The sequence below is a fragment of the Eurosta solidaginis genome, chromosome 1 (assembly GCF_040869045.1).
Source record: "Eurosta solidaginis isolate ZX-2024a chromosome 1, ASM4086904v1, whole genome shotgun sequence".
NCBI lineage: Eukaryota > Metazoa > Arthropoda > Insecta > Diptera > Tephritidae > Eurosta > Eurosta solidaginis.
This window is the reverse complement of record NC_090319.1, coordinates 284,708,362-284,734,101: the sequence shown is the minus strand read 5'-3', so window position 1 is coordinate 284,734,101 and position 25,740 is coordinate 284,708,362. Positions and strand designations below refer to the sequence as shown.

At 38.6% G+C, this 25,740-nt stretch overlaps 1 protein-coding gene across 1 annotated transcript in view; it reads right to left on the bottom strand.

Moving 5' to 3' along the window:
• The window catches only part of LOC137237409 (sodium-independent sulfate anion transporter), a 42,622-nt gene that overhangs the window by 9,014 nt on the left and 7,868 nt on the right, over nucleotides 1–25,740 (bottom strand). The window contains exons 2-3 of the mRNA XM_067761009.1: nucleotides 3,640–4,417; nucleotides 3,268–3,570 (exon numbers count right to left, since the gene is read on the bottom strand). Coding sequence (XP_067617110.1) covers nucleotides 3,268–3,570; nucleotides 3,640–4,417 — 1,081 coding nt within the window. The remainder of the gene's footprint in view (nucleotides 1–3,267; nucleotides 3,571–3,639; nucleotides 4,418–25,740) is intronic.

Below are 25,740 nucleotides of genomic sequence, written 5' to 3'. Positions count from 1 at the left end.
AAGCGGCTCGCTATATAAACGTGCAAGTAATATTTTCAGACCCGCTGAGCGGTTTGTGCGCTGGGGTTGGGACCCGCCACGTCAAACCACACTCCAATGAAAAGCAAAAACAAGCCTCGGATAAAAGAACAACCCTCTATTGATGACGACCATGGCAAACGTTTGTATGAATTGAGGGCATGTACCTGGAACGTCCGCTCCCTGAATGGGATTGGTGCAGATGCCCGGCTGGTTGATGTCATCGTCAAAGCAAAATCTGACATCACCGCTATTCAAGAAATGCGTTGGACGAATCAAGGAAGAAAGAAGGTTAAAAATTGTGACATCTATTGGAGTGGCCATACAAATAAGCGCAGTTTCGGCGTCGGATTCGTGGTGGAAGAGAGACTTTGTCGCCAAGTACTGGTGTTCACGCCTGTGGACGAACGTCTCGCCGCTATCCGAATAAAAGCAAACTTTTTTAATATATCATTCATCTGCGCCCATGCAGCGACAGAGGAGAAAGTCGATGAGGTGAAAGACGCTTTTTATGAATAATTAGAACGCGCATACGAACGCTGTCCCGCCATGATATAAAAGTTGTGCTTGGCGACTTTAACGCCAGGGTGGGCAAAGTAGGTATTTTTGGCCTTACAGTCAGAAAGTTCAGCCTACACAATGAAACTTCTCCTAATGAACTGAGGCTGATTGACTTTGCCGGTGCTCGAAACATGGTCATTTCCAGCACGAGGTTCATGCATAAAAAGATACATCAAGCTACATGGCTGTCCCCCTATCCAAATACTCGCAATCAGATCGATCACGTTGTGATAAACGGACGGCATGCTCCTAGTGTTTTAGATGTGCGACCGATCAGAGGACCTAACATCGACTCGGCCCATTATCTCGTCCCAGCCAAAATACGCACCCGCCTCTGCGCGGTTAAAACCAAGGAACAAAAACACAAGGAAAGCTAGACGTCAGAAGGCTGCAATCGCAACAGGCTGCCAATGATTTCGCAACTCGACTCTCACACCTGCTATCTGAGAGCTCAACTCAGCCTGAATGAATGCAGGAGCAGTGGGAGCATATCTCGAAAGTACTTCGTACTGCCGCCGAGGAAAAAATTGGTTACCGGCGGCACGGAAAAACAACTGGTACGATGAAGAATGTCGTTACGTTAAAAGCGAACGCAACAAGAGGAGTGTGTGAACGCTATCGCGACTTAAAAAAGGATGCGAGACGCTTTTCAGGAAGAAAAAACAGAGGCAGAAAGGCGTGAGTGTGAGGAGCTTGTTGTTTATGCCGACTCCGAACGGCATCTGCAAGGCAGATGAGTTTTCACAGAGAGCTTTTCATGGCAGAAATACACCCGGAGCGCTTGCCAGACACTGCCGAGGGGCGACCCCGCTTAGAAAAATTTGTTTCTAATTGAAAAACTTTATTTCTAAAATTTTGATGTTGCTTTGCCCGGGATGTGAACCCAGGGCATAAGGTGTGGTAGGCGGAGCACGCTACCATCACAACACGGCAGCCACCAGGAGTAACGCCCGAAAATTTTACCAAAAAATTCGGCGACAGACGGAAGGTTTTAAGACCGGGGCAAACTCCTGTAAGAACGAAAACGGCAACCTAGTAACTGATGTCCAGAAAGTACTTAGATTATGGAGGGAACACTTCTCTGCTCTCCTAAATGGAGGCAGCAATTCACCGCGCAGAGATTAAGAACCCGATCCCGCAATCGATGATGATGGAATATATGTCCCCCGCCCGATTATGACGAAGTTAAAATAGCAATAACCATATTGAAAAACAACAAGGCCGTGGGCGCTGATGGATTGCCTGCGGAGCTATTCAAGTACGGCGGCGAGGAGTTGGTAAGGCGCATGCAGCAGCTTCTTAGCAAAATATGGGCGGACGAGTGCATGCTCGACGGTTGGAATCTAAGTGTTCTTTGCCCAGATCACAAGAAGGGGGATACTGCAAAATGCACCAACTATCGTGGAATCAGCCTTCTTAATATCGCATATAAGGTCCTTTCAAGTGTATTGTGCGAAAGATTGAAGCCCACCGTGAATCGGCTGATTGGACCTTATCAGTGCGGCTTCAGACTTGGTAAATCTGCCATCGACCAGATTTTCACAATGCGCCAAATCTTGGAAAACCCCGCGAAAAGAGTCGACACACATCATCTCTTCGTCAATTTTAAAGCCGCCTTCGACAGCACGAAAAGGAGCTTCCTATATGCCACTCTTTCTGAATTTGGCTTCCCCGCAAAACTTATACGGCCCTGCAGAATGACGTTAAACAACACCATCAGCTCAGTCAGAATTGAGAAGGGCCTCTCCGAGCCGTTCGAAACTAAACGAGGTTTCAGACAGGGCGACTCCCTATCGTGCGATTTCTGTACTTTGGTGCTGGAGAAAATTATACTAGCTGCAGATCTTAACCGCTCTGGAACAATATTCAATAAAAGCGTACAATTACTGGCCTATGCTGATGACATTGATATAATCGGCCTAAACACCCGCGCCGTTAGTCCTGCTTACTCCAAACTGGAAAAAGAAGCGGTAAAGATGGGTTTGATGGTGAATGAGGACAAAACGAAGTACTGCTGTAATCGAGCAAAGAGTCAGCGCATATGCGCTTTGGCAACCACGCTACTGTTGGCAGCCATAATTTGGAAATAGTCAAAGACTTTGTTTATTTGGGCACCAGCATCAACAACATCAGCTCAGAGATCCAGCGAAGAATCAGTCTAGCTAATAAATGCTACTTTGGAATAGGTAGGCAGTTGAAAAGTAAAGTCCTCCCTCGGAGAAGCAGGGACCATGACAACATCAGATAAAATGGATCTGGGAGTGTTCGAGAGAAAAGTTCTTCGAAATATTTATGGACCTCTAGGCGTTGACATGGCGATTTAACGATGAGCTGTACGAGCTATACACAGACTTCAACATAGTCCGGCGAACTAAAACGCAGCGGCTGCGCTGGCTGGGCCATGTTATGCGAATGAAAGATAACGCTCCGGTCAAGAAGTGTTTCTATCGGAACACGCCTATGGAAGTAGAGGTTGGTGTGACCAATTGGCGCCTGTTGGCAGAGATGTGGAGCGACTGGCGGGCCTTGTTGGACGGCAATAACCGTTTAAACGCTTAAACGCCAATTAAGTAAGTAAGTATATGCCGCGCACGGCTTAGGGATTCCATTTTCGACCGATTTCTTTGTCCAAATTAGCCTGTGTTCAAAAACTACTATACTACAAAACATTAAAAAAATTGTACTTACTTTTACTACGCCACATTGGCTTGATTACACGATATTGCACCATAAATATGACTGCAGACAAAATAATTGCTGCCAAAGCGGCATTTGGAATATAATAAAAAGCTGGAGTTAGCCAAAGTAAAGCAAATATGACAATAATGCCTGTATACAGATTGGACATTGGCGTACGAACACCGCTAGCATTCAAAACAGCGCCACGAGCAATGGGTCCATTACCACGAAAACCCTGCGCAAATGAATTACCAATGTTGCATAGACCAATAGCGATGAGCTCTTGATTAGCATCGCACGGTTTGCCATCAGCTGTAAAAAATAAGCAAACAAATTTATTAAAACAATTTTCAAGCTACAAAATTCATCACATTCACTCACCGAACGCTTGCACCAGCGCAGTATTCTCCAAGAGCGATATCAGTGGCACCACAATCAAACCCGTACCCAAACTGCTAACCATATCTACAAAATTCTCTCTCTTTTCAATTACTTCACCGCTAGTCGTGTTAGTGTATGTCGTCTCTGAGAATGGTGGTACTTTAAATGAGGGTAAACCTTTTGGCACATAACCGACCATCTTGAATAGCTCAATATCGGAACTACGCAGATAGTAACCCAAAATGGTAACTAAACCTACCAATACAGCATTACGTGAGGTGCCAATTATCCAGAGTGCATTTTCCAATATCCTTTGCCAGCGCGTTTTGCCTTCCTTGGGGCCAACTTTTATTGTAGTCATAAGACGTAGCGCAAGCAATAAAAAAACGCTGCTTACACCTAAAATTGCATCACTCCAGCTTATATTGCGAATATCTTTTATAATTGAGATCCACATGCGAAGAAAAGTATCACCAGCTGTATTCACAACCAATATATCCTTAAGTTGTGAAGTGAAAATGATAAGGGCAGCCGCGCTAGTGAAACCCGCACTAACCGGCCCCGATACAAAGTCTATTAGGAAGCCCAGCTGAAATATGCCCATTAACATTTCAATAACGCCAGTGAGGAATGTGAGTAGTATTGTTTTTGCTAAACTGCCATGCGCAGTTTGGAAGACTAGTAAGGCTGCAATGGCTGTTGGACCGACCGGTACATCTTTGCTTGAGCCAAAGAGAACGTAAATAAAACAACCAAAAAAACAGCCGTAGAGTCCATACTATGAAGAAATAAAATTGAAATGAATTGCAGACAAATAATAAAAATTATATAGTATTATACAACACTGTGCAACAATAAGTGTGAACTGATTTATGAGCCTACACCGCCCCGGGGCTTAAGGAGTCATTTCCGTAAGCATTATGAGGAAATGCGGCACCAGCCATATGAAGATAAAAAACATAAGCAGGTACTCAGTGAACTCCACAAACAGGCGTCGCACCTCTATGCCAGTAATTGCCCGGTGAATCCTGTACTCAAAGAACAATATCCAAAACTAGCAGAGGAGGAACCCACTCTCCCTAGGGAAACCAGAAACACTATAGCTCAACTTCGATCTGGATACTGTAACAGGTTAAACTCTTATCTATCCAGAATCAACCCCGGCAAACAAAGCATAGGCCCTGCTTGTAATGTGTCCCCACATGACACCAACCATCTCTTGAACTGTATTGTGGAACCAACGCCTCTAACGCCCCTCTCATTATGGTCCACCACTGTTGCAAGTTTCCTTGGACTCCCGTTAGAGGACATTGATGAAAATTTGTGATCGTCGCACCTATTGGATGGGGCGAAACACTGCTAAAACAACAACAACAAGTGTGAACTGAAGTCACGACCTAACCTAATATTCTCGGAAGCGGCTAGACAGATCTGTATGAAAAAATTTTATAGAAATAGAGTATGACATTCTAAGAGTTTCCACATAGGTGACGCAGCTGAAGGATATTGCAAGGTTGCCACTTATTTTTATTTTTATTATTTTTTTCATTAAGCGAAGTATGCCGATATGGGTTTTTAAAGAAAGATACTTTACGTCGCTTTTAAAAAAAGGCATTGGGGGATTACCACCTGGAAGTACCACATAAATATATCAAACTTATTTGTTTATTATCCGCATCTATCCCGGAAATGGCTTTTTTTGTAAATTTTTTTTTTTTTAATGTTATGGATGGACCTAACATAACCTTTTGGGAAGCGGCTCAACAAATTTGAATTTAAATTGGTTCTAAAATGTCGCTAGTAGGTGTTGCCACTGAGGATGTCTATACAAGGTAGAGGTTTACGTCGATCACTTTATCGCGGCGGCGGCGTAGGCTCTATTATATACCGGCGGCGGCGGCGTGCGCCGGTTTTCTTACTTTAAAAAGCTTGATTTTTCTATTAAAAACGTGTCGACCATTTCGGAAAGATCCGGGGTTTTTGTCTCAAGATCTCGCAGACCGCTAAAAAAATTTCAGGAGTAGCTCCTTGCGGAGGGATTGTCCCTCGTTCACTTACTCCAGATAGGCTTCGGCGACTTACGGTTGCTATTAATGGTCTATTAATACTCATGACTCTCGTGGCACAGGGCGCCTCCACTTTTTTCGGCTGTTTTTAAGAGCTACAATTCCCGATGTGCGAACAGTAGCAATCCCGACCACCAGTTGCTACCACGCCTCCTGACCCTCACACGATATGCCAGCACAGAATCTATAGGACTTCGACTTCGAACTCATACCTTCGTCGACGTCATATTCCTAGAAGCTCTAGGTGTAGCTCCGAAGACTTTCCAACGGATGCTTTTGTCGCGCTATGCTGCCGAGCTACACCAGAGAAATAACTTGAAACGTTAGAGAGTGACCATTATGGATGACCGCGTAGCTAAAGTTTTCAGACTGGTTCGACTGTCCACTACGTTAGGGTAGTAGCACACACGGTCATTATTTCGACTGTCTTGGGAAAGCTTTTGCTTCACCACTTTGATTGTTCTTGCGAAGGAGAAAGCCTCACCTGGTAAATACATATACATATGTGCCTACGTATTCACATTTGTAAAAGGAGCCGTAACGTGTAGGTGATATTTAAACTTGGTTGGTAGGCTATAATCAATGTGATTCAGTCCAAGGGACTACTTTTGGAGAGGGCCGCCATCTTTATGTCAAACCGGGAGACTTGGGTGTTGAAGGATGAAGTGTGAAAATTAAAATTAACCTTTCAGACGCTATTATATAGTTTCGCAAATAAACAACAGATTTTTCAATGTAAGCCCAAATGATTTTTCAAAACCTTTTAATACGTACATATATCCTCAACTTAAGTATGAGGTAAAAATCATTTCAAAGGAGTGCTTATGCCCCTAGAACCTACTAAAGAATTTTGCATCACTGATTTGGCTTATTCTTTCACCAATCGCAATATACAACTTTAAAAAAATCGGCACCTTTTTTGCTTTTTTTAACAACTTGAGGACAATTTGAAAACAATTTGAAACGCCTTGGGTAATTTTATTTGAATTCATTGTTCATTATTTTTTGGAAAAATATGCAAAGTGAGCATATAAATTTATTATATAACTTTTCTTTTAGTGTTTTGTTTTAATAACTTGGTGAATTGGGTGATGCAAAGTCCGTGACATCGAAAACGTCTGTTTTTTTTTTTTTAAATAACTTTTGAACAGTTAGAAAGAGTTAAATTTCGCAATTAGTTTCTTATAACTGGCAGTGATGCGTATCCGTTGATACCACTTTCGATCATATCCCACCAATTTTCGACATGAACAATAAATGGCCTAAACCCCAGCGGGTTAGGGGATCAGAATATACCCGCGGTAGGTATGCCTGTCGTAAGAAGCGACTAAAATTCCAGATTCAAGGGGCTGTGTAGCGCAACCCTTCAGGTTGCCAGCGCAATATATAGCTTCTCCAAACCCAATTGTCAACCTCTCCTATCCGCGGCGAATCCTGTTTCACTAACAGAAGAGACTTTGGCGACCCCAAGCTCCTCATGGAAGGGAGGGAGGGAATGGCCTGAAGGTTTAATGTGGCCACATAAATAGTTCCCGAGATGGTCGGGCTTGCACCTTAATGGAGCTGTGGTACCGGAGCGTACCGGATTTGTATCCGGCAAAGGACCATCACTTCGATAACACTCCCCAAAGCCTTCGGGGAGCAACCTTATCGCTACAACAACAACAACAGTAGAAAATATATTAACATATTTTTGACAACCGGCGGCGGCGTACGAAAAACGATCCTAATCGGCGGCGGCGGCGTTTATCGACGGCGTAAATCTCTAATACAAGGTTACCACTTATTTAGTTTTTTTTTTAAATTAAGCGAGGTATGCATATGGGTTTTAAACGAAGGGTATTTAACGTCGTACCAAAACAAAATTCTTAGTGGGTTGCCACCTGGGAGTATCAATTAAAAATACTGGATTATTTCTTTGAATAAATGCCTCTATCTCAATTTGAATACAATTTTTTACATAGATAGTCGATCATATTCTATGGCTTTCCACCTAGGATTTATCACTGAATACGTATTTACAAGGTTGCCACCTATTACACCTTTTTTAAAGAGATATTTCATATTGCCATATCAAAAGATAGTTTATGGTTCATTTCACTAAAAATATTTTAAATAGGGCTGCCATCTATGTATACGTAATCCTATAATATACATGTATTCTTTTTGGCACTTTTGGCTTAGGTGCTCCTCCGAAAATGACTTTACAGGGTTACCGCCAATTTGCAATTTATTAAAACTTAAACGAGATAAATCAAAATGAGTATAAAACGAAAGGTATGAGTGTGTTCGAGCCAAGTAATAACAACATTATTGGTTATTGATGGGAAGTTGCTGATACTCTAGATGATAATGTGCAGCAATTGCATTTCACTAACGAACGCCCGACGTTGGCACAGCTGTTTAAACTTTGCCGAAGAACGTGATGCTCTGTCATAAAAACTAACACTATTGCAACAATTGCAGTTCGAAGATACCCTATTTTACATGGTGTTTTTTAAGTAAAATATTTTTAGTGGGAACTCTCATCTAGGGTTACCTCCGAACTGTATTTTCAACACTCCTTCGGATAACCCAAGGGGATACAATTTTTCATATAGGTAATAGACAATGTTGTGTATAGCTATAAATGAAAACGCAATATTGGTATCAAACGCGAATGTTTCATAAAGTTTTTCGCAACAAATATTTATGGGTTGCCAACTAGCATAAAATACATATTTGCATATTATGAGGCTACAGAATCTGTGAGTCAATGTTAAATCAATCCGCACTAATATCAATAATCCAGGTACTTATGGTAACAAATGCAAAGAGTTTGGACATGAATGTATTACTAACCCCACAAAAGGTTGCCACCTTACATCAATTATATATTCGTACAATTATATATTGTAACGAATTTTGGGGAATTCCGCTTATTTGAAACCTTCTGCTAACGTTCGAATCGCTAAACTGTTGAATAAATTACTCCTACTTTGAGAGTAGTACAACTATAATTCACAATTATACTTCACTTCGCAACTGATAGCGTCCTTAAATCAAACTGATTACTGATTACTCAGCTTGCGCTGCTTTTATACTCTCCGTGGCTTAATTCGCATATTTCTACTAAAGTCTAGAGGTTTCGCCTTCTAGAACTGCTGTATCTCTTGCTTGGTAATTGAGCTACATACATATATGCGTGTGTCTGTGTGAGTAACAACTTCGGCTGATGACTACATCTGTGTGTATGAGGTATCTCTTCGTTGACTTGTACATAAGTGTGGTTGGTTTAATGTGTACATGTACATAAGAATGGTTGCTTCATGTTTTGTTGTTGCGTGATTATTACCTAGCCTAGTGATGTAAACATTCGCCACAAAATGGTGGAGCTGTAGAATATTTGAACCAAAATTAAATTAACCTGTACAAAGCTCGGTCGTCCAGGTATTTATGCTAATGAATGCAAAGTTCCTGGACGAGAAAGTATTCGTATATACGTTGTTGGTCGACGGTTGAAACGGTGGAAAGGGGAAACTTCCACTTATTCGGTAGAATTTTTTACACGAGTCATCGCTAATAATAAAGATGAGTGAATAGGATCTTAAAACAATAATAATAAATACAAATGTGCTGCTACGTAATAAGAACTGTTTACAACAAAAACAAAATTCTTTAAAAATACAAACAAATAAACCTAACAAGAGAAGCGTTAATTAGTTTATAACATTAAAATACATAAATAATACTTGTATGCAATAATTTGGGTTGTTGATAACAAACAATATATTTTTGGCGAATTGACTCAGTAGGAACAAAATGTTAAGTATTATAGGGAACTGAAAAATAACAGTTCAATTAAACAAATTTTGTCAAAATGCCGGAAGATTTGTACCTAAGCAGTGAAGTACTCAGTGTATATGCGACCACATCAAGTATGTATATAAATCAACGTTTCAGTGTTGCACGCTTCAAGCTAATAAAAAACTTTCCACATAAAGTGTCCCTATTTTAATACTCAATTCGGCGTCAAACTGATTTATTTTATGTTTACACCAAACTAATTAAAGTTTGACGAGCAGTTGTAAACGTGTAAAAAGCCGATTGTTTATTGAAGCGCCAAATACACGACACGAACATTTCCGCGAACATTCCCGTTATGTCATGTTTCTGCGACCTTTTCTGTCGTGTATGGTGGTGTTTGCCAGTTCGCGCAAATGTTCGCCAAAAATTAAAATATTAAAATATTTTGATTTTTGGCGAACATTTGCGCGAACTGTTTGTGCGTGTATGGCGAAATAGCTCATAATCGTAGTAATTTCTGAACGGAACAGACGTGCGCGGAAAAGTAAAATGGACAATAAAAAATTTCTGAGTGAATTTATTGAAATGTATAAATCTTTGCCATCATTGTGGCAAGTAAAAAGCAAAGATTACACGCATATGCCTATAAATTACAAATATACATGTACTTGTATAGCTGGTAACTAACCAAGCATAAACTATAACTGTTCGCGAAATTACTAGACTTTAGGAGAAATGGGTGAACGAGGAAACCGAGAGTATAAAAGCAGTGCAAGCTGAGTAATAACAATTCAGTTTTGATTTAAGCACGCTATTGGTTGTGAAGTTTAATTGTGAAGTACTACTCCCAAAGTATTCTAAATAAATACTTGTTTGCAATACTAAATATTGGAGTGAATACAGGACGACAGGATGTTTAATATGTTCGGCTATCTTCAGTAGTGACAGAAAGAGTTACAGGATGAGATCACGATAGTCACATTAAAAATCAGCTGATCCACTTTTTTTTAATTTTGACGTCTATGCCTAAGATATCACACTTGTCTTCTCCACAATGCAGTCGGGTTTCGAAATTGTCGCTGAAAAAATTACCGCATTGCCATATATCATTTTCTTCTTTATTTTTGCTTAAACAGTAGCACTCATCGACTTCAAAGTCATTAGAATTAGTGAAAAAATAATAAGTTTGCATTCTATATAACGATGAATTTAAGTTAAATCACAATAGAGGTAACTTTACTAGAAACAAACAGTTTCAGGCTTTTTCAAAAGAGCTTCGTCGGCTTCTTATCAGTAACAACCTAACTGCTTTGTTTTGTAAACACTTTGTGTATCAGTAATAAAAATCCCGCATTTCCCATGTTTGCCCTTATATCTCTACCTCTTTTTTTCGTGTAGGACTTTATTTGTAGATGTAGAGTACGCGTTTGCCTCCAGTTGCTGTGTGTTTTCGCTCTCTCATCAACCTTATTCCTACTATCTCTATCTAGCAATCCATACAGTATATCAATACTTCACACTATTCCACGCTTACTCTTACGCTTGCATTGAGGATTCCCCGATACCGTGAGCAAATATGCTTACAAATCAAATGTAACTGCGAGTTTAGCATTTTGTGTGATCGATTTTTAAAAAAGGCACTCCTGCATACCTCTTTCTACGCTCAAAAAATATCGCTCAAGCGTAACAAATGCTACGTAGAACCTCTCCTCGTTCTTGTTATTTTTGTAGAGGTAAAAACACTTCTCGAAGGTTATGGGGAGTGTTATCGATGTTGATGGTTCCTTTCCGGATATAGATTCGTTAATCTCCGGTAAGAAGCACCATTAAGGTACTAGCCCGACCATCTTGGGAACGATTTAATATGACCACATTCAACCTTCTAGGCCATCCCGCCCACACCCCCTTATTCCATGAGCAATTTGGGGTCGCATTTAGCATCGCCTGCTAAATATGTGTATGATACATTCATATTTGTAACAGGATTCGCCTCGCGTATGTGAGGTTGACAATTGGTTTGCGAATTGTGAATTGGTCTTCTCGTCTGTACAGGTCTTATTCATAAAAATAAAGTTTTTGTTCTGACTCGAATTTCTCAATAAAAGGTGGGAGTTTCATTTGTGTGGCAAAAACAAACAAGCCACCTTTTAATCAATAACTCGAGTTTATAAAGGTCTTATAATTGGAAATTTGTATTGAAATATTTTTATAAAAAGCTTTGTAAACCTTTTGTATGTCTTATGAATAAAAGCGAAACCAAATGTAAGTATTTTATGCATTTGGCTCATTATCGGCGTGTGTGATTTACTCAGCTCTCTTGTAGGTTTGTGTATTCATTTTAAAACATATTTCCTTATGAATTAGCAATGTTGTCGCATCGCCTGCAAACTTATTCTTTTGGCAGAGCACAAGGTAACCTACCTGAAAAGTTTACAATTAATTATTACTAGAAAGAAAGACCTACATGATAATATAGGAGACTACTCCATAGTCCAGTCCTGGCCACTGATGGGTACTGTGAATTTAAATTGACTTGTAAAGGAAAGGACTAAGATAAACATTAAGTTTTATGAACGCCTGACATCTAATAGACTAAAATCTATGCGGTGAAAATGAAATGTGCTAATAAATATATTCAGAGCTGCAATAAGTAAATTTAAAATTGTTAAACAATAGTTTTTAACGCGGGTCAGTGAATGCTTTTAACCACTTTTGTTGTAAGAACCTTAGGAACAATGCGATTACGTGATTTTTTGTTAAATTTTTTGTATTGTTGTAGCCCGAACTCGTGGCTTGGGAGAAAATATATTTCATGGAGTAACAACATACAGACGTGCACATTAGCGACGCTAACCGCGAGCTTATTCATTAGACCGTTAATATATGTACATACATATGAACGTTCGATAGTAAAAAATTCCATCGCCGTTTGTAAACTTTGCAATTTTCTCTAATAAAAATAGTAAAAAATTCAGCGAAAATGCGCTTGGCTTGCAACTGCCGTTCGCAGTCAGCACAAATTGTAAGAGAAGTTTGGCCTAAATCTCCTCGAAGCTAAGAAGGGAGGCGCGTGTGCATATCAACTAATATGAAGCTTACTGCCACCTTTGTCCATGCCTAACGGATTGCACTTGCCTTGCAACTGCCGTTTGCAGTCAGCACAAATTGTAAGAGAAGTTTGGCCTAAATCTCCTCGAAGCTAAGAAGGGAGGCGCGTGTGCATATCAACTAATATGAAGCTTACTGCCACCGTTGTCCATGCCTAACGGATTGAGGGACTTCAATCAAATTTGAAGCTTACGGAATTGAGTCGTATATTCTTGAACCATTTTGGGACTGTTACGTTAATATTTCGCGATGATTTCAGCATCTTTTCTGCATTGAATTCGTTATCATTTCAATACTATATCAGGAGCAATTTGGAACGATTGCAAAATCACTTCGAGAGTATTTCGAAACCATTTTAGGATTGTTGCAGTATTACTTACTACGGTATTATTTACGGAATCATTTGAAGACTATTTCGGGAGCAATTTGAAACATTTTCAGCGTCACTTCGGTATTATTTTGGTCATCTTCTGGAAAAATTTCATAATAATTTCGAGACTATTTTGAAATAAAGTGTTACATGAGCCTTAAATTAAGACTTAAACAAGTTCGAAGTCTGATGCGCACGTAAACATTCCAGTAATTATCCCGAAATGATCCCAAAACCATTCTGAAGTGACCTTATAACTATTTTAAAACTGTCCCGAAAAAGTCCGTTTTTATTACCTTTTTTTACAGCGCTTTTACAGATATGTTAATAAGTTTCGCTTTTATTCACTCCTAATATGAATCTCCATTTCACCACACCGACAGTTCGTATAGCTATCATGCATTGAGTACTTTAGATTCGAAATTCTTGAATGTGTGAATCTAGTTGTACAAAATTATACGTATTTTCGAGTTGTCGATTCGGAGTTATGGGCGATTAGATATTCACGTCTATTATATTGTAACGAATTTTGAGAAATTCCGCTTATTTGAAACCTTAAGCTAACGTTCGAATCGCTGAACTGTCGAATAAATAACTCCAATATTCTGTATTGCAAAATGGGCTTTATTAGATTACTTTAGGAGTGGTACAATTATACTTCACAATTATACTGCACTTCGCAACTAATACCATGTTTAAATCAAACTGATTAGTTATTACTCAGCTTGCGCTGCTTTTATACTCTCGGTTTCCTCGTTCACCCATTTCTCCTAAGCTCTAGGAATTTCGCGAACAGTTTTATCTCATGCTTGGTTAGTTATCAGCTATTTACAGTCCACGCCTCTCCCATAGCCATATGCGTTTGTATGTGTGAGTAACTTGGGCTGTGACTACATATTTGTGTGTGTGATATATCTCTTCGTCCCTTCTACATAAGAGTGGCTGCTTTATTGTTGTTGTGCATTTATTTAGTAGCAGTTTAGTGATGCTATTGGACTGTGGGTACTCCATGGATTACTATGATATAATGTTAAGCTGAGGTATTACCCTGCAAAAATCGCGAGTACTCTATGCATGCATGTATGGAGTGCTGCAAAATTAACCACAATTCATACAAAAAATATGGTCCAATTACCATTGCGATGTCCTAGGACCAGACCATATACTCCAGCTCAGCATTGCATCAGAGTAATCCATGCAGTACCCACGAGCAATGATCGGCTTACAATATGTTCGTGTAGAAACATGAGTTGGTCCATTGCTGCATTACAGTGGAGTATAATGGTAAATACTCCAGTGGACCACATGATCCAACTATTTTCCCAGGGTATTGTAAGCCGATCATTGATCGTTTTTAACGATTGTAATCACTACACGATGTTTATTGGACTGTGGGTACTCCATGGATTACTCTGATGTAATGTTAAAGCTACCCTGCCAAAATCGCGAGTACTCCATGCATGCATGTATAGAGCGCTCCAGAATTAACCACAATTCATACAAAAAATATGGTCCAATTAACATTGCGATGTCCTAGGACTAGACCATATACTCCAGCTCAGCATTACATCAGAGTAATCCATGGAGTACTCCAGTATGGCACAAGGGGACCACATGATCCAACGATTTTTGCAGGGTATTCGTCACAATATATATATATAAGACAAATAGATTTACTGTGCACGTTGACGACATTCCATTTGCGTATTTTCTAATTTTAGTGACAATTTGTTTACATATTTACATAAAAATTTGATGATGAGTTAACATTTTTTAGATTTACTAACACACGTCTTTTATCTTATGAATATCCCTAATTAGCATCCTATCTGAAATTGCAGACCATTTAAGACGAAGGAAGAACAATCTCATATTTAACGCGTAGATACTACTTGTCATTGATGGATACATGAATTAAACTCTTTAGAAAAGTGCAAAATAGCACCGTATAATAAAGCAAATATGTACATTTTAGGCAATGTGATGTCTATGCAGAGCGTTTCCCTGGTATTGCAGTATTCCAATAGGCTACCAAGCTCCTGATCTCACTGGATTGTTCCAGTTTTATAAGGTGTGAATGCAACGAACACTTGATCATACACATTAGGGCGCCACTTATTTACTCATCTACAATATCAGACAATTTTCAAAACTAAATGAGACGTCGCCAGTTAGTGAAATAATTATTCACGCTCACTTCACACGTATTATTATTCTTTTTCGCTATTGTAGTCGCTGATCAAGCGTTGTAGCAACATCGGAGAAAGCTATTGTTTATTTGCGTTTTTGAAAAAAAAAAAAAAACATGTTTTATTGCCATCAAATGCTTATGCGCAGAATGCTTTAACTTTTTAATGCTAGAAATATATTATATTTTAATTGCTTGGTAGGCTCATGTAGTAAAGTAGTAAAATATACTATTATAATAATATATTCACGACTATTTTTTGACTATTAACAAAAATGCGTGCACCTTTTTTGCCTCGTTACTCGTAAACGTACGACTCAAGCACCACCACCACGATGAAAGAACTCTTAGCAACACTGTCGAAATTTCAACTTAGGTGATGACTGATCTAGTTACTTGCTCAAAAATCGATCTACATATGTTCGGCCTCCACACTTAAGCGCCAAATACACGACACGAACATTTCCGCGAACAATCCGTAATCTTGTTCGCAGCTTTGGCCATACACCATACGAACTTTTGGCCGAACATTAGTTCTCTTTCAGACAGAGATGAATACGGACAACAATTGTGCTGCAGCAATATTGCTCGCTGTGTCTCGCCCGCAAACTACTTATTTTTTTTTATAACTGTATCCTTTGTGGCATCAGGATCTACTTCTTTTAATTTTTCGATTAAAGTCGCATAATCATTATTCTTTTTAATTCTATTACAATAATCTTTGCTTTTTACTTGCATGGCAAAGATTTATACATTTCGATAAATTCACTCAGAAATTTTTTATTGTCCATTTTACTTTTCCGCGCACGTCTGTTCCGTTCAGAAATTACTACGATTATGAGCTATTTCGCCATACACGCACGAACAGTTCGGGCAAATGTTATAAAAAAAACAAGTAAGGAAGGTTAAGTTCGGGTGTAACCGAACATTACATACTCAGTTGAGAGCAATGGTGACAACATAAGGGAAAATAACCATGTAGGAAAATGAACAGAGGGAAACCCTGGAATGTGTTTGTATGACATGCGTATCAAATGAAAGGCATTAAAGAGTATTTTATGAGGGAGTGGGCCATAGTTCTATAGGTGGACGCCATTTAGGGATATAGCCATAAAGGTGGATCAGGGTTGACTCTAGAATGCGTTTGTACGATATGGGTATCAAATGAAAGGTGTTAATGAGTATTTTAAAAGGGAGTAATCCTTAGTTCCATAGGTGGACGCCGTTTCGAGATATCGCCATAAAGGTGGACCAGGGGTGACCCTAGAATTTGTTTGTACAATATGGGTATCAAAAGAAAGGTGTTAATGAGTATTTTAAAAGGGAGTGATGCTTAGTTCCACAGGTGGACGCCGTTTCGAGATATCGCCATAAAGATTGACCAGGTGTGACCCTAGAATTTGTTTGTACGATATGGGTATCAAATTAAAGGTATTAATGAGGGTTTTAAAAGAGAGTGGTGGTAGTTGTATAAGTGGTCGCCTTTTTGAGATATAGCCATAAAGGTGGATCAGGTTGACTCTAGAATGCGTTTGTACGATATGGGTATCAAATGAAAGGTGTTAATGAGTATTTTAAAAGGGAGTAATCCTTAGTTCCATAGATGGACGCCGTTTCGAGATACCGCCATAAAGGTGGACCAGGGGTGACCCTAGAATTTGTTTGTACAATATGGGTATCAAAAGAAAGGTGTTAATGAGTATTTTAAAAGGGAGTGGACACCGTTTCAAGATATCGCCATAAAGGTGGACCAGGTGTGACCCTAGAATTTGTTTGTACGATATGGGTATCAAATTAAAGGTATTAATGAGGGTTTTAAAAGGGAGAGGTGGTAGTTGTATAGGTGGCCGCCTTTTCGAGATATCGCCATAAAGGTGGACCAGGGGTGACTCTAGAATGCGTTTGTACGATATGGGTATCAAATGAAAGGTGTTAATGAGTATTTTAAAAGGGAGTTATCCTTAGCTCCATAGGTGGACGCAGTTTCGAGATATCGCCATAAAGGTGGACCAGGGGTGACCCTAGAATTTGTTTGTACAATATGGGTATCAAAAGAAAGGTGTTAATGAGTATTTTAAAAGGGAGTAATCCTTAGTTCCATAGGTGGACGCCGTTTCAAGATATCGCCACAAAGGTGGACCAGGGGTGACCCTAGAATTTGTTTGTACAATATGGGCATCAAACGAATGGTGTTAATGGGTATTTTAAAAGGGAGTGGGCCTTAGTTCTATAGGTGGACGCCGTTTCGAAATATCGCCATAAACGTGGACCAGGGGTGACTCTAGAATGTGTTTGTACGATATGGGTATCAAATTAAAGGTATTAATGAGGGGTTTAAAAGGGAGTGGTGGTTGTTGTATAGGTGGTCGCCTTTTCGAGATATCGCCATAAAGGTGGACCAGGGGTGACTCTAGAATGCGTTTGTACGATATGGGTATCAAATGAAAGGTGTTAAAGAGTATTTTATGAGGGAGTGGGCCATAGTTCTATAGGTGGACGCCATTTAGGGATATAGCCATAAAGGTGGATCAGGGTTGACTCTAGAATGCGTTTGTACGATATGGGTATCAAATGAAAGGGGTTAATGAGTATTTTAAAAGGGAGTAATCCTTAGTTCCATAGGTGGACGCCGTTTCGAGATACCGCCATAAAGGTGGACCAGGGGTGACCCTAGAATTTGTTTGTACAATATGGGTATCAAAAGAAAGGTGTTAATGAGGAGGGAGTAATCCTTAGTTCCATAGGTGGACGCCGTTTCGAGATATCGCCATTAAGGTGGACCAGGGGTGACCCTAGAATTTGTTTGTACAATATGGGTATCAAAAGAAAGGTGTTAATGAGTATTTTAAAAGGGAGTGGGCCTTAGTTCTATAGGTGGATGCCGTTTCGAAATATCGCCATAAAGGTGGACCAGGGGTGACTCTAGAATGTGTTTGTACGATATGGGTATCAAATTAAAGGTATTAATGAGAGTTTTAAAAGGGAGTGGTGGTAGTTGTATATGTGAAGGCGTTTTCCAGATCGCGACCAAAATGTGGACCAGGGTGACACAGAACATCATCTGTTGGATACCGCTAATTTATTTATATATGTAATACCTGCCAAGATTTTAAGGGTTTTATATTTCGCCTTGCGGAACTTTTTCATTTTCTTCTACTTAATATGGTAGGTGTCACAACCATTTTATAAAGTTTTTTCTAAAGTTATATTTCGTGTCAATAAACCAATCCAATTACCTCACCATGTTTCATCCCTTTTTCGTATTTGGTATAGAATTATGGCATTTTTTTCATTTTTCGTAATTTTCGATATCGAAAAAGTGGGCGTGGTCATTGTCGGATTTCGTTCATTTTTCATACCAAAATAAAGTGAGTTCAAGTAAGTTCGTGAACTAAGTTCATTAAAGATATGTCGATTTTTGCTCAAGTTATCGTGTTAACGGCCATGCGGAAGGACAGACGAATGACTGTGTATAAAAACTGGACGTGGCATAAACCGATTTCGCCCGTTTTCACAGAAAACAGTTAACATCATAAAATCTATGCCCCTACCAAATTTCAAAAGGATTGATTAATTTTTGTTCGACTTAGGGCGTTAAAAGTATCCTAGACAAATTAAATGAAAAAGGGCGGAGCCACGCCCATTTTTAAATTTTCTTTTATTTTTGTATTTTGTTGCACCATGTCATTACTGGAGTTGAATGTTGACATAATTTACTTATATACTGTAAAGATATTAAATTTTTTGTTAAAATTTTACTTTAAAAAAATTTTTTTTTAAAGTGGGCGTGGTCCTTCTCCGCTTTTGCTAATTTTTATTAGGCGTACATATAGTAATAGGTGTAACGTCCCTGCCAAATTTCATCATGATATCTTCAACGACTGACAAATTACAGCTTGCAAAATTTTAAATTACCTTCTTTTAAAAGTGGGCGGTGCCACGCCCATTGTCCAAAATTTTACTAATTTTCTATTCTGCGTCATAAACTCAACCCATTTACCAAGTTTCGTCGCTTTATCTTTCTTTGGTAATGAATTATCGCACTTTTTCGGTTTTACAAAATTTTCGATATCGAAAAAGTGGGCGTGGTTATAGTACGATATCCTTCATTTTAAATAGCGATCTGAGATGAGTGCTCAGGAACCTACATACCAAATTTCATCAAGTTACCTCAAAATTTACTCAAGTTATCGTGTTAACGGCCATGCGGAAGGACAGACGGACGACTGTGTATAAAAACTGGGCGTGGAATCAACCGATTTCGCCCGTTTTCACAGAAAACAGTTAACATCATAAAATCTATGCCCCTACGAAATTTCAAAAGGATTGGTTAATTTTTGTTCGACTTATGGCGTTAAAAGTATCCTAGACAAATTAAATGAAAAAGGGCGGAGCCACGCCCATTTTGAAATCTTCTTTTATTTTTGTATTTTGTTGCACCATGTCATTACTGGGGTTGAATGTTGACATAATTTACTTATATACTGTAAAGATATTAAATTTTTTGTTAAAATTTTACTTAAAAAAAAATTTTTTTTTAAAGTGGGCGTGGTCCTTCTCCGATTTTGCTAATTTTTATTAGGCGTACATATAGTAATAGTAGTAACGTCCCTGCCAAATTTCATCATGATATCTTCAACGACTGACAAATTACAGCTTGCAAAAATTATAAATTACCTTCTTTTAAAAGTGGGCGGTGCCACGCCCATTGTCCAAAATTTTACTAATTTTCTATTCTGCGTCATAAGTTTAACTCATCTACCAAGTTTCGTCGCTTTATCTGTCTTTGGTAATGAATTATCGCACTTTTTCGGTTTTACGAAATTTTCGATATCGAAAAAGTGGGCGTGGTTATAGTCCGATATCGTTCATTTTAAATAGCGATCTGAGATGAGTGCTCAGGAACCTACGTACCAAATTTCATCAAGTTACCTCAAAATTTACTCAAGTTATCGTGTTAACGGACGGACGGACGGACATGGCTCAATCAAATTTTTTTTCGATCCTGATTATTTTGATATATGGAAGTCTATATCTATCTCGATTCCTTTATATATGTACAACCAACCGTTATCCAATCAAACTTAATATACTCTGTGAGCTCTGCTCAACTGAGTATAATAAGTAGTTTGCGGGCGAGCCACAGCGAGCAATATTGCTGCAGCACAATTGTTGTACGTATTCATCGCTGTCTGAAAGAGAACTAATGTTCGGCCAAAAGTTCGTATGGTGTATGGCCAAAGCTGCGAACAAGATTGCGGAATGTTCGCGGAAATGTTCGTGTCGTGTATTTGGTGCTTAAGTGTGGAGGCCGAACATATGTAGATCGATTTTTGAGCAAGTAACTAGATCAGTCATCACCTACATAAGTTGAAATTTCGACAGTGTTGCTAAGAGTTCTTTCATCGTGGTCGTGGTGCTTGAGTCGTACGTTTACGAGTAACGAGGCAAAAAAGGTGCACGCATTTTTGTTAATAGTCAAAAAATAGTCGTGAATATATTATTATAATAGTATATTTTACTACTTTACTACATGAGCCTACCAAGCAATTAAAATATAATATATTTCTAGCATTAAAAAGTTAAAGCATTCTGCGCGTAAGCATTTGATGGCAATAAAACATGTTTTTTTTTTTTTTCAAAAACGCAAATAAACAATAGCTTTCTCCGATGTTGCTACAACGCTTGATCAGCGACTACAATTAGCGAAAAAAAATAATAATACGTGTGAAGTGAGCGTGAATAATTATTTCACTAACTGGCGACGTCTCATTTAGTTTTGAAAATTGTCTGATATTGTAGATGAGTAAATAAGTGGCGCCCTAATGTGTATGATCAAGTGTTCGTTGCATTCACACCTTATAAAACTGGAACAATCCAGTGAGATCAGGAGCTTGGTAGCCTATTGGAATACTGCAATACCAGGGAAACGCTCTGCATAGACATCACATTGCCTAAAATGTACATATTTGCTTTATTATACGGTGCTATTTTGCACTTTTCTAAAGAGTTTAATTCATGTATCCATCAATGACAAGTAGTATCTACGCGTTAAATATGAGATTGTTCTTCCTTCGTCTTAAATGGTCTGCAATTTCAGATAGGATGCTAATTAGGGATATTCATAAGATAAAAGACGTGTGTTAGTAAATCTAAAAAAATTTAACTCATCATCAAATTTTTATGTAAATATGTAAACAAATTGTCACTAAAATTAGAAAATACGCAAATGGAATGTCGTCAATGTGCACAGTAAATCTATTTGTCTTATATATATATATTGTGACGAATACCCTGCAAAAATCGTTGGATCATGTGGTCCCCTTGTGCCATACTGGAGTACTCCATGGATTACTCTGATGTAATGCTGAGCTGGAGTATATGTCTAGTCCTAGGACATCGCAATGTTAATTGGACCATATTTTTTGTATGAATTGTGGTTAATTCTGGAGCGCTCTATACATGCATGCATGGAGTACTCGCGATTTTGGCAGGGTAGCTTTAACATTACATCAGAGTAATCCATGGAGTACCCACAGTCCAATAAACATCGTGTAGTGATTACAATCGTTAAAAACGATCAATGATCGGCTTACAATACCCTGGAAAAATAGTTGGATCATGTGGTCCACTGGAGTATTTACCATTATACTCCACTGTAATGCAGCAATGGACCAACTCATGTTTCTACACGAACATATTGTAAGCCGATCATTGCTCGTGGGTACTGCATGGATTACTCTGATGCAATGCTGAGCTGGAGTATATGGTCTGGTCCTAGGACATCGCAATGGTAATTGGACCATATTTTTTGTATGAATTGTGGTTAATTTTGCAGCACTCCATACATGCATGCATAGAGTACTCGCGATTTTTGCAGGGTAATACCTCAGCTTAACATTATATCATAGTAATCCATGGAGTACCCACAGTCCAATAGCATCACTAAACTGCTACTAAATAAATGCACAACAACAATAAAGCAGCCACTCTTATGTAGAAGGGACGAAGAGATATATCACACACACAAATATGTAGTCACAGCCCAAGTTACTCACACATACAAACGCATATGGCTATGGGAGAGGCGTGGACTGTATATAGCTGATAACTAACCAAGCATGAGATAAAACTGTTCGCGAAATTACTAGAGCTTAGGAGAAATGGGTGAACGAGGAAACCGAGAGTATAAAAGCAGCGCAAGCTGAGTAATAACTAATCAGTTTGATTTAAACATGGTATTAGTTGCGAAGTGCAGTATAATTGTGAAGTATAATTGTACCACTCCTAAAGTAATCTAATAAAGCCCATTTTGCAATACAGAATATTGGATTTATTTATTCGACAGTTCAGCGATTCGATCGTTAGCTTAAGGTTTCAAATAAGCGGAATTTCTCAAAATTCGTTACAATATAATAGACGTGAATATCTAATCGCCTATAACTCCGAATCGACAACTCGAAAATACGTATAATTTTGTACAACTAGATTCACACATTCATGAATTTCGAATCTAAAGTATTCAGTGCATGATAGCTATACGAACTGTCGGTGTGGTGAAATGGAGATTCATATTAGGAGTGAATAAAAGCGAAACTTATTAACATATCTGTAAAAGCGCTGTAAAAAAAGGTAATAAAAACGGACTTTTTCGGGACAGTTTTAAAATAGTTATAAGGTCACTTCAGAATGGTTTTGGGATCATTTCGGGATAATTACTGGAATGTTTACGTGCGCATCAGACTTCGAACTTGTTCAAGTCTTAATTTAAGGCTCATGTAACACTTTATTTCAAAATAGTCTCGAAATTATTATGAAATTTTTCCAGAAGATGACCAAAATAATACCGAAGTGACGCTGAAAATGTTTCAAATTGCTCCCGAAATAGTCTTCAAATGATTCCGTAAATAATACCGCAACAATCCTAAAATGGTTTCGAAATACTCTCGAAGTGATTTTGCAATCGTTCCAAATTGCTCCTGATATAGTATTGAAATGATAACGAATTCAATGCAGAAAAGATGCTGAAATCATCGCGAAATATTAACGTAACAGTCCCAAAATGGTTCAAGAATATACGACTCAATTCCGTAAGCTTCAAATTTGATTGAAGTCCCTCAATCCGTTAGGCATGGACAACGGTGGCCGTAAGCTTCATATTAGTTGATATGCACACGCGCCTCCCTTCTTAGCTTCGAGGAGATTTAGGCCAAACTTCTCTTACAATTTGTGCTGACTGCGAACGGCAGTTGCAAGGCAAGTGCAATTTGTTAGGCATGGACAAAGGTGGCAGTAAGCTTCATATTAGTTGATATGCACACGCGCCTCCCTTCTTAGCTTCGAGGAGATTTAGGCCAAACTTCTCTTACAATTTGTGCTGACTGCGAACGGCAGTTGCAAGCCAAGCGCATTTTCGCTGAATTTTTTACTATTTTTATTAGAGAAAATTGCAAAGTTTACAAACGGCGATGGAATTTTTTACTATCGAACGTTCATATGTATGTACATATATTAACGGTCTAATGAATAAGCTCGCGGTTAGCGTCGCTAATGTGCACGTCTGTATGTTGTTACTCCATGAAATATATTTTCTCCCAAGCCACGAGTTCGGGCTACAACAATACAAAAAATTTAACAAAAAATCACGTAATCGCATTGTTCCTAAGGTTCTTACAACAAAAGTGGTTAAAAGCATTCACTGACCCGCGTTAAAAACTATTGTTTAACAATTTTAAATTTACTTATTGCAGCTTTGAATATATTTATTAGCACATTTCATTTTCACCGCATAGATTTTAGTCTATTAGATGTCAGGCGTTCATAAAACTTAATGTTTATCTTAGTCCTTTCCTTTACAAGTCAATTTAAATTCACAGTACCCATCAGTGGCCAGGACTGGACTATGGAGTAGTCTCCTATATTATCATGTAGGTCTTTCTTTCTAGTAATAATTAATTGTAAACTTTTCAGGTAGGTTACCTTGTGCTCTGCCAAAAGAATAAGTTTGCAGGCGATGCGACAACATTGCTAATTCATAAGGAAATATGTTTTAAAATGAATACACAAACCTACAAGAGAGCTGAGTAAATCACACACGCCGATAATGAGCCAAATGCATAAAATACTTACATTTGGTTTCGCTTTTATTCATAAGACATACAAAAGGTTTACAAAGCTTTTTAAAAAAATATTTCAATACAAATTTCCAATTATAAGACCTTTATAAACTCGAGTTATTGATTAAAAGGTGGCTTGTTTGTTTTTGCCACACAAATGAAACTCCCACCTTTTATTGAGAAATTCGAGTCAGAACAAAAACTTTATTTTTATGAATAAGACCTGTACAGACGAGAAGAGGATAGTACTCAAACCAATTCACAATTCGCAAACCAATTGTCAACCTCACATACGCGAGGCGAATCCTGTTACAAATATGAATGTATCATACACATATTTAGCAGGCGATGCTAAATGCGACCCCAAATTGCTCATGGAATAAGGGGGTGTGGGCGGGATGGCCTAGAAGGTTGAATGTGGTCATATTAAATCGTTCCCAAGATGGTCGGGCTAGTACCTTTATGGTGCTTCTTACCGGAGATTAACGGATCTATATCCGTCAACATCGATAACACTCCCCATAACCTTCGGGAAGTGTTTTTACCTCTACAAAAATAACAAGAACGAGGAGAGGTTCTACGTAGCATTGGTTACGCTTGAGCGATATTTTTTGAGCGTAGAAAGAGGTATGTAGGAGTGCCTTTTTTGAAAATCGATCACACAAAATGCGAGACTAAACTCGCAGTTACATTTGATTTGTAAGCATATTTGCTCACGGTATGGGGGAATCCTCAATGCAAGCGTAAGAGTAAGCGTGGAATAGTGTGAAGTATTGATATACTGTATGGATTGCTAGATAGAGATAGTAGGAATAAGGTTGATGAGAGAGCGAAAACACACAGCAACTGGAGGCAAACGCGTACTCTACATCTACAAATAAAGTCCTACACGAAAAAAAGAGGTAGAGATATAAGGGCAAACATGGGAAATGTGGGATTTTTATTACTGATACACAAAGTGTTTACAAAACAAAGCAGTTAGGTTGTTACTGATAAGAAGCCGACAAAGCTCTTTTGAAAAAGCCTGAAACTTTTTGTTTCTAGTAAAGTTACCTCTATTGTGATTTAACTTAAATTCATCGTTATATAGAATGTAAACTTATTAGGGGGACTCATGAAAGCATATAAACTTATAAGGTGTAAAATTATATCCATTTACACACGCTGTTATATGAACGCACCTAGAAATACTCTTGATAAACTTGATTGTTTATCAGCTGTAATATTGCCAAACAAAAATTTTTTGATTGTTAAAATAAAAATAAATGTAAGGCGCGATAACCTCCGAAGAGATCTAAGGCCGAGCTTCTCTTCCAATTTGCGTCGTGCTCCTCTTGATTTTCCCCTACAAATTGGCCGGACGGGACCTACATGTTTTATGCCGACTCCGAACGGCATCTGCAAGGCAGATGAGTTTTCACTGAGAGCTTTTCATGGCAGAAATACAATCGGAGCGCTTGCCAGACA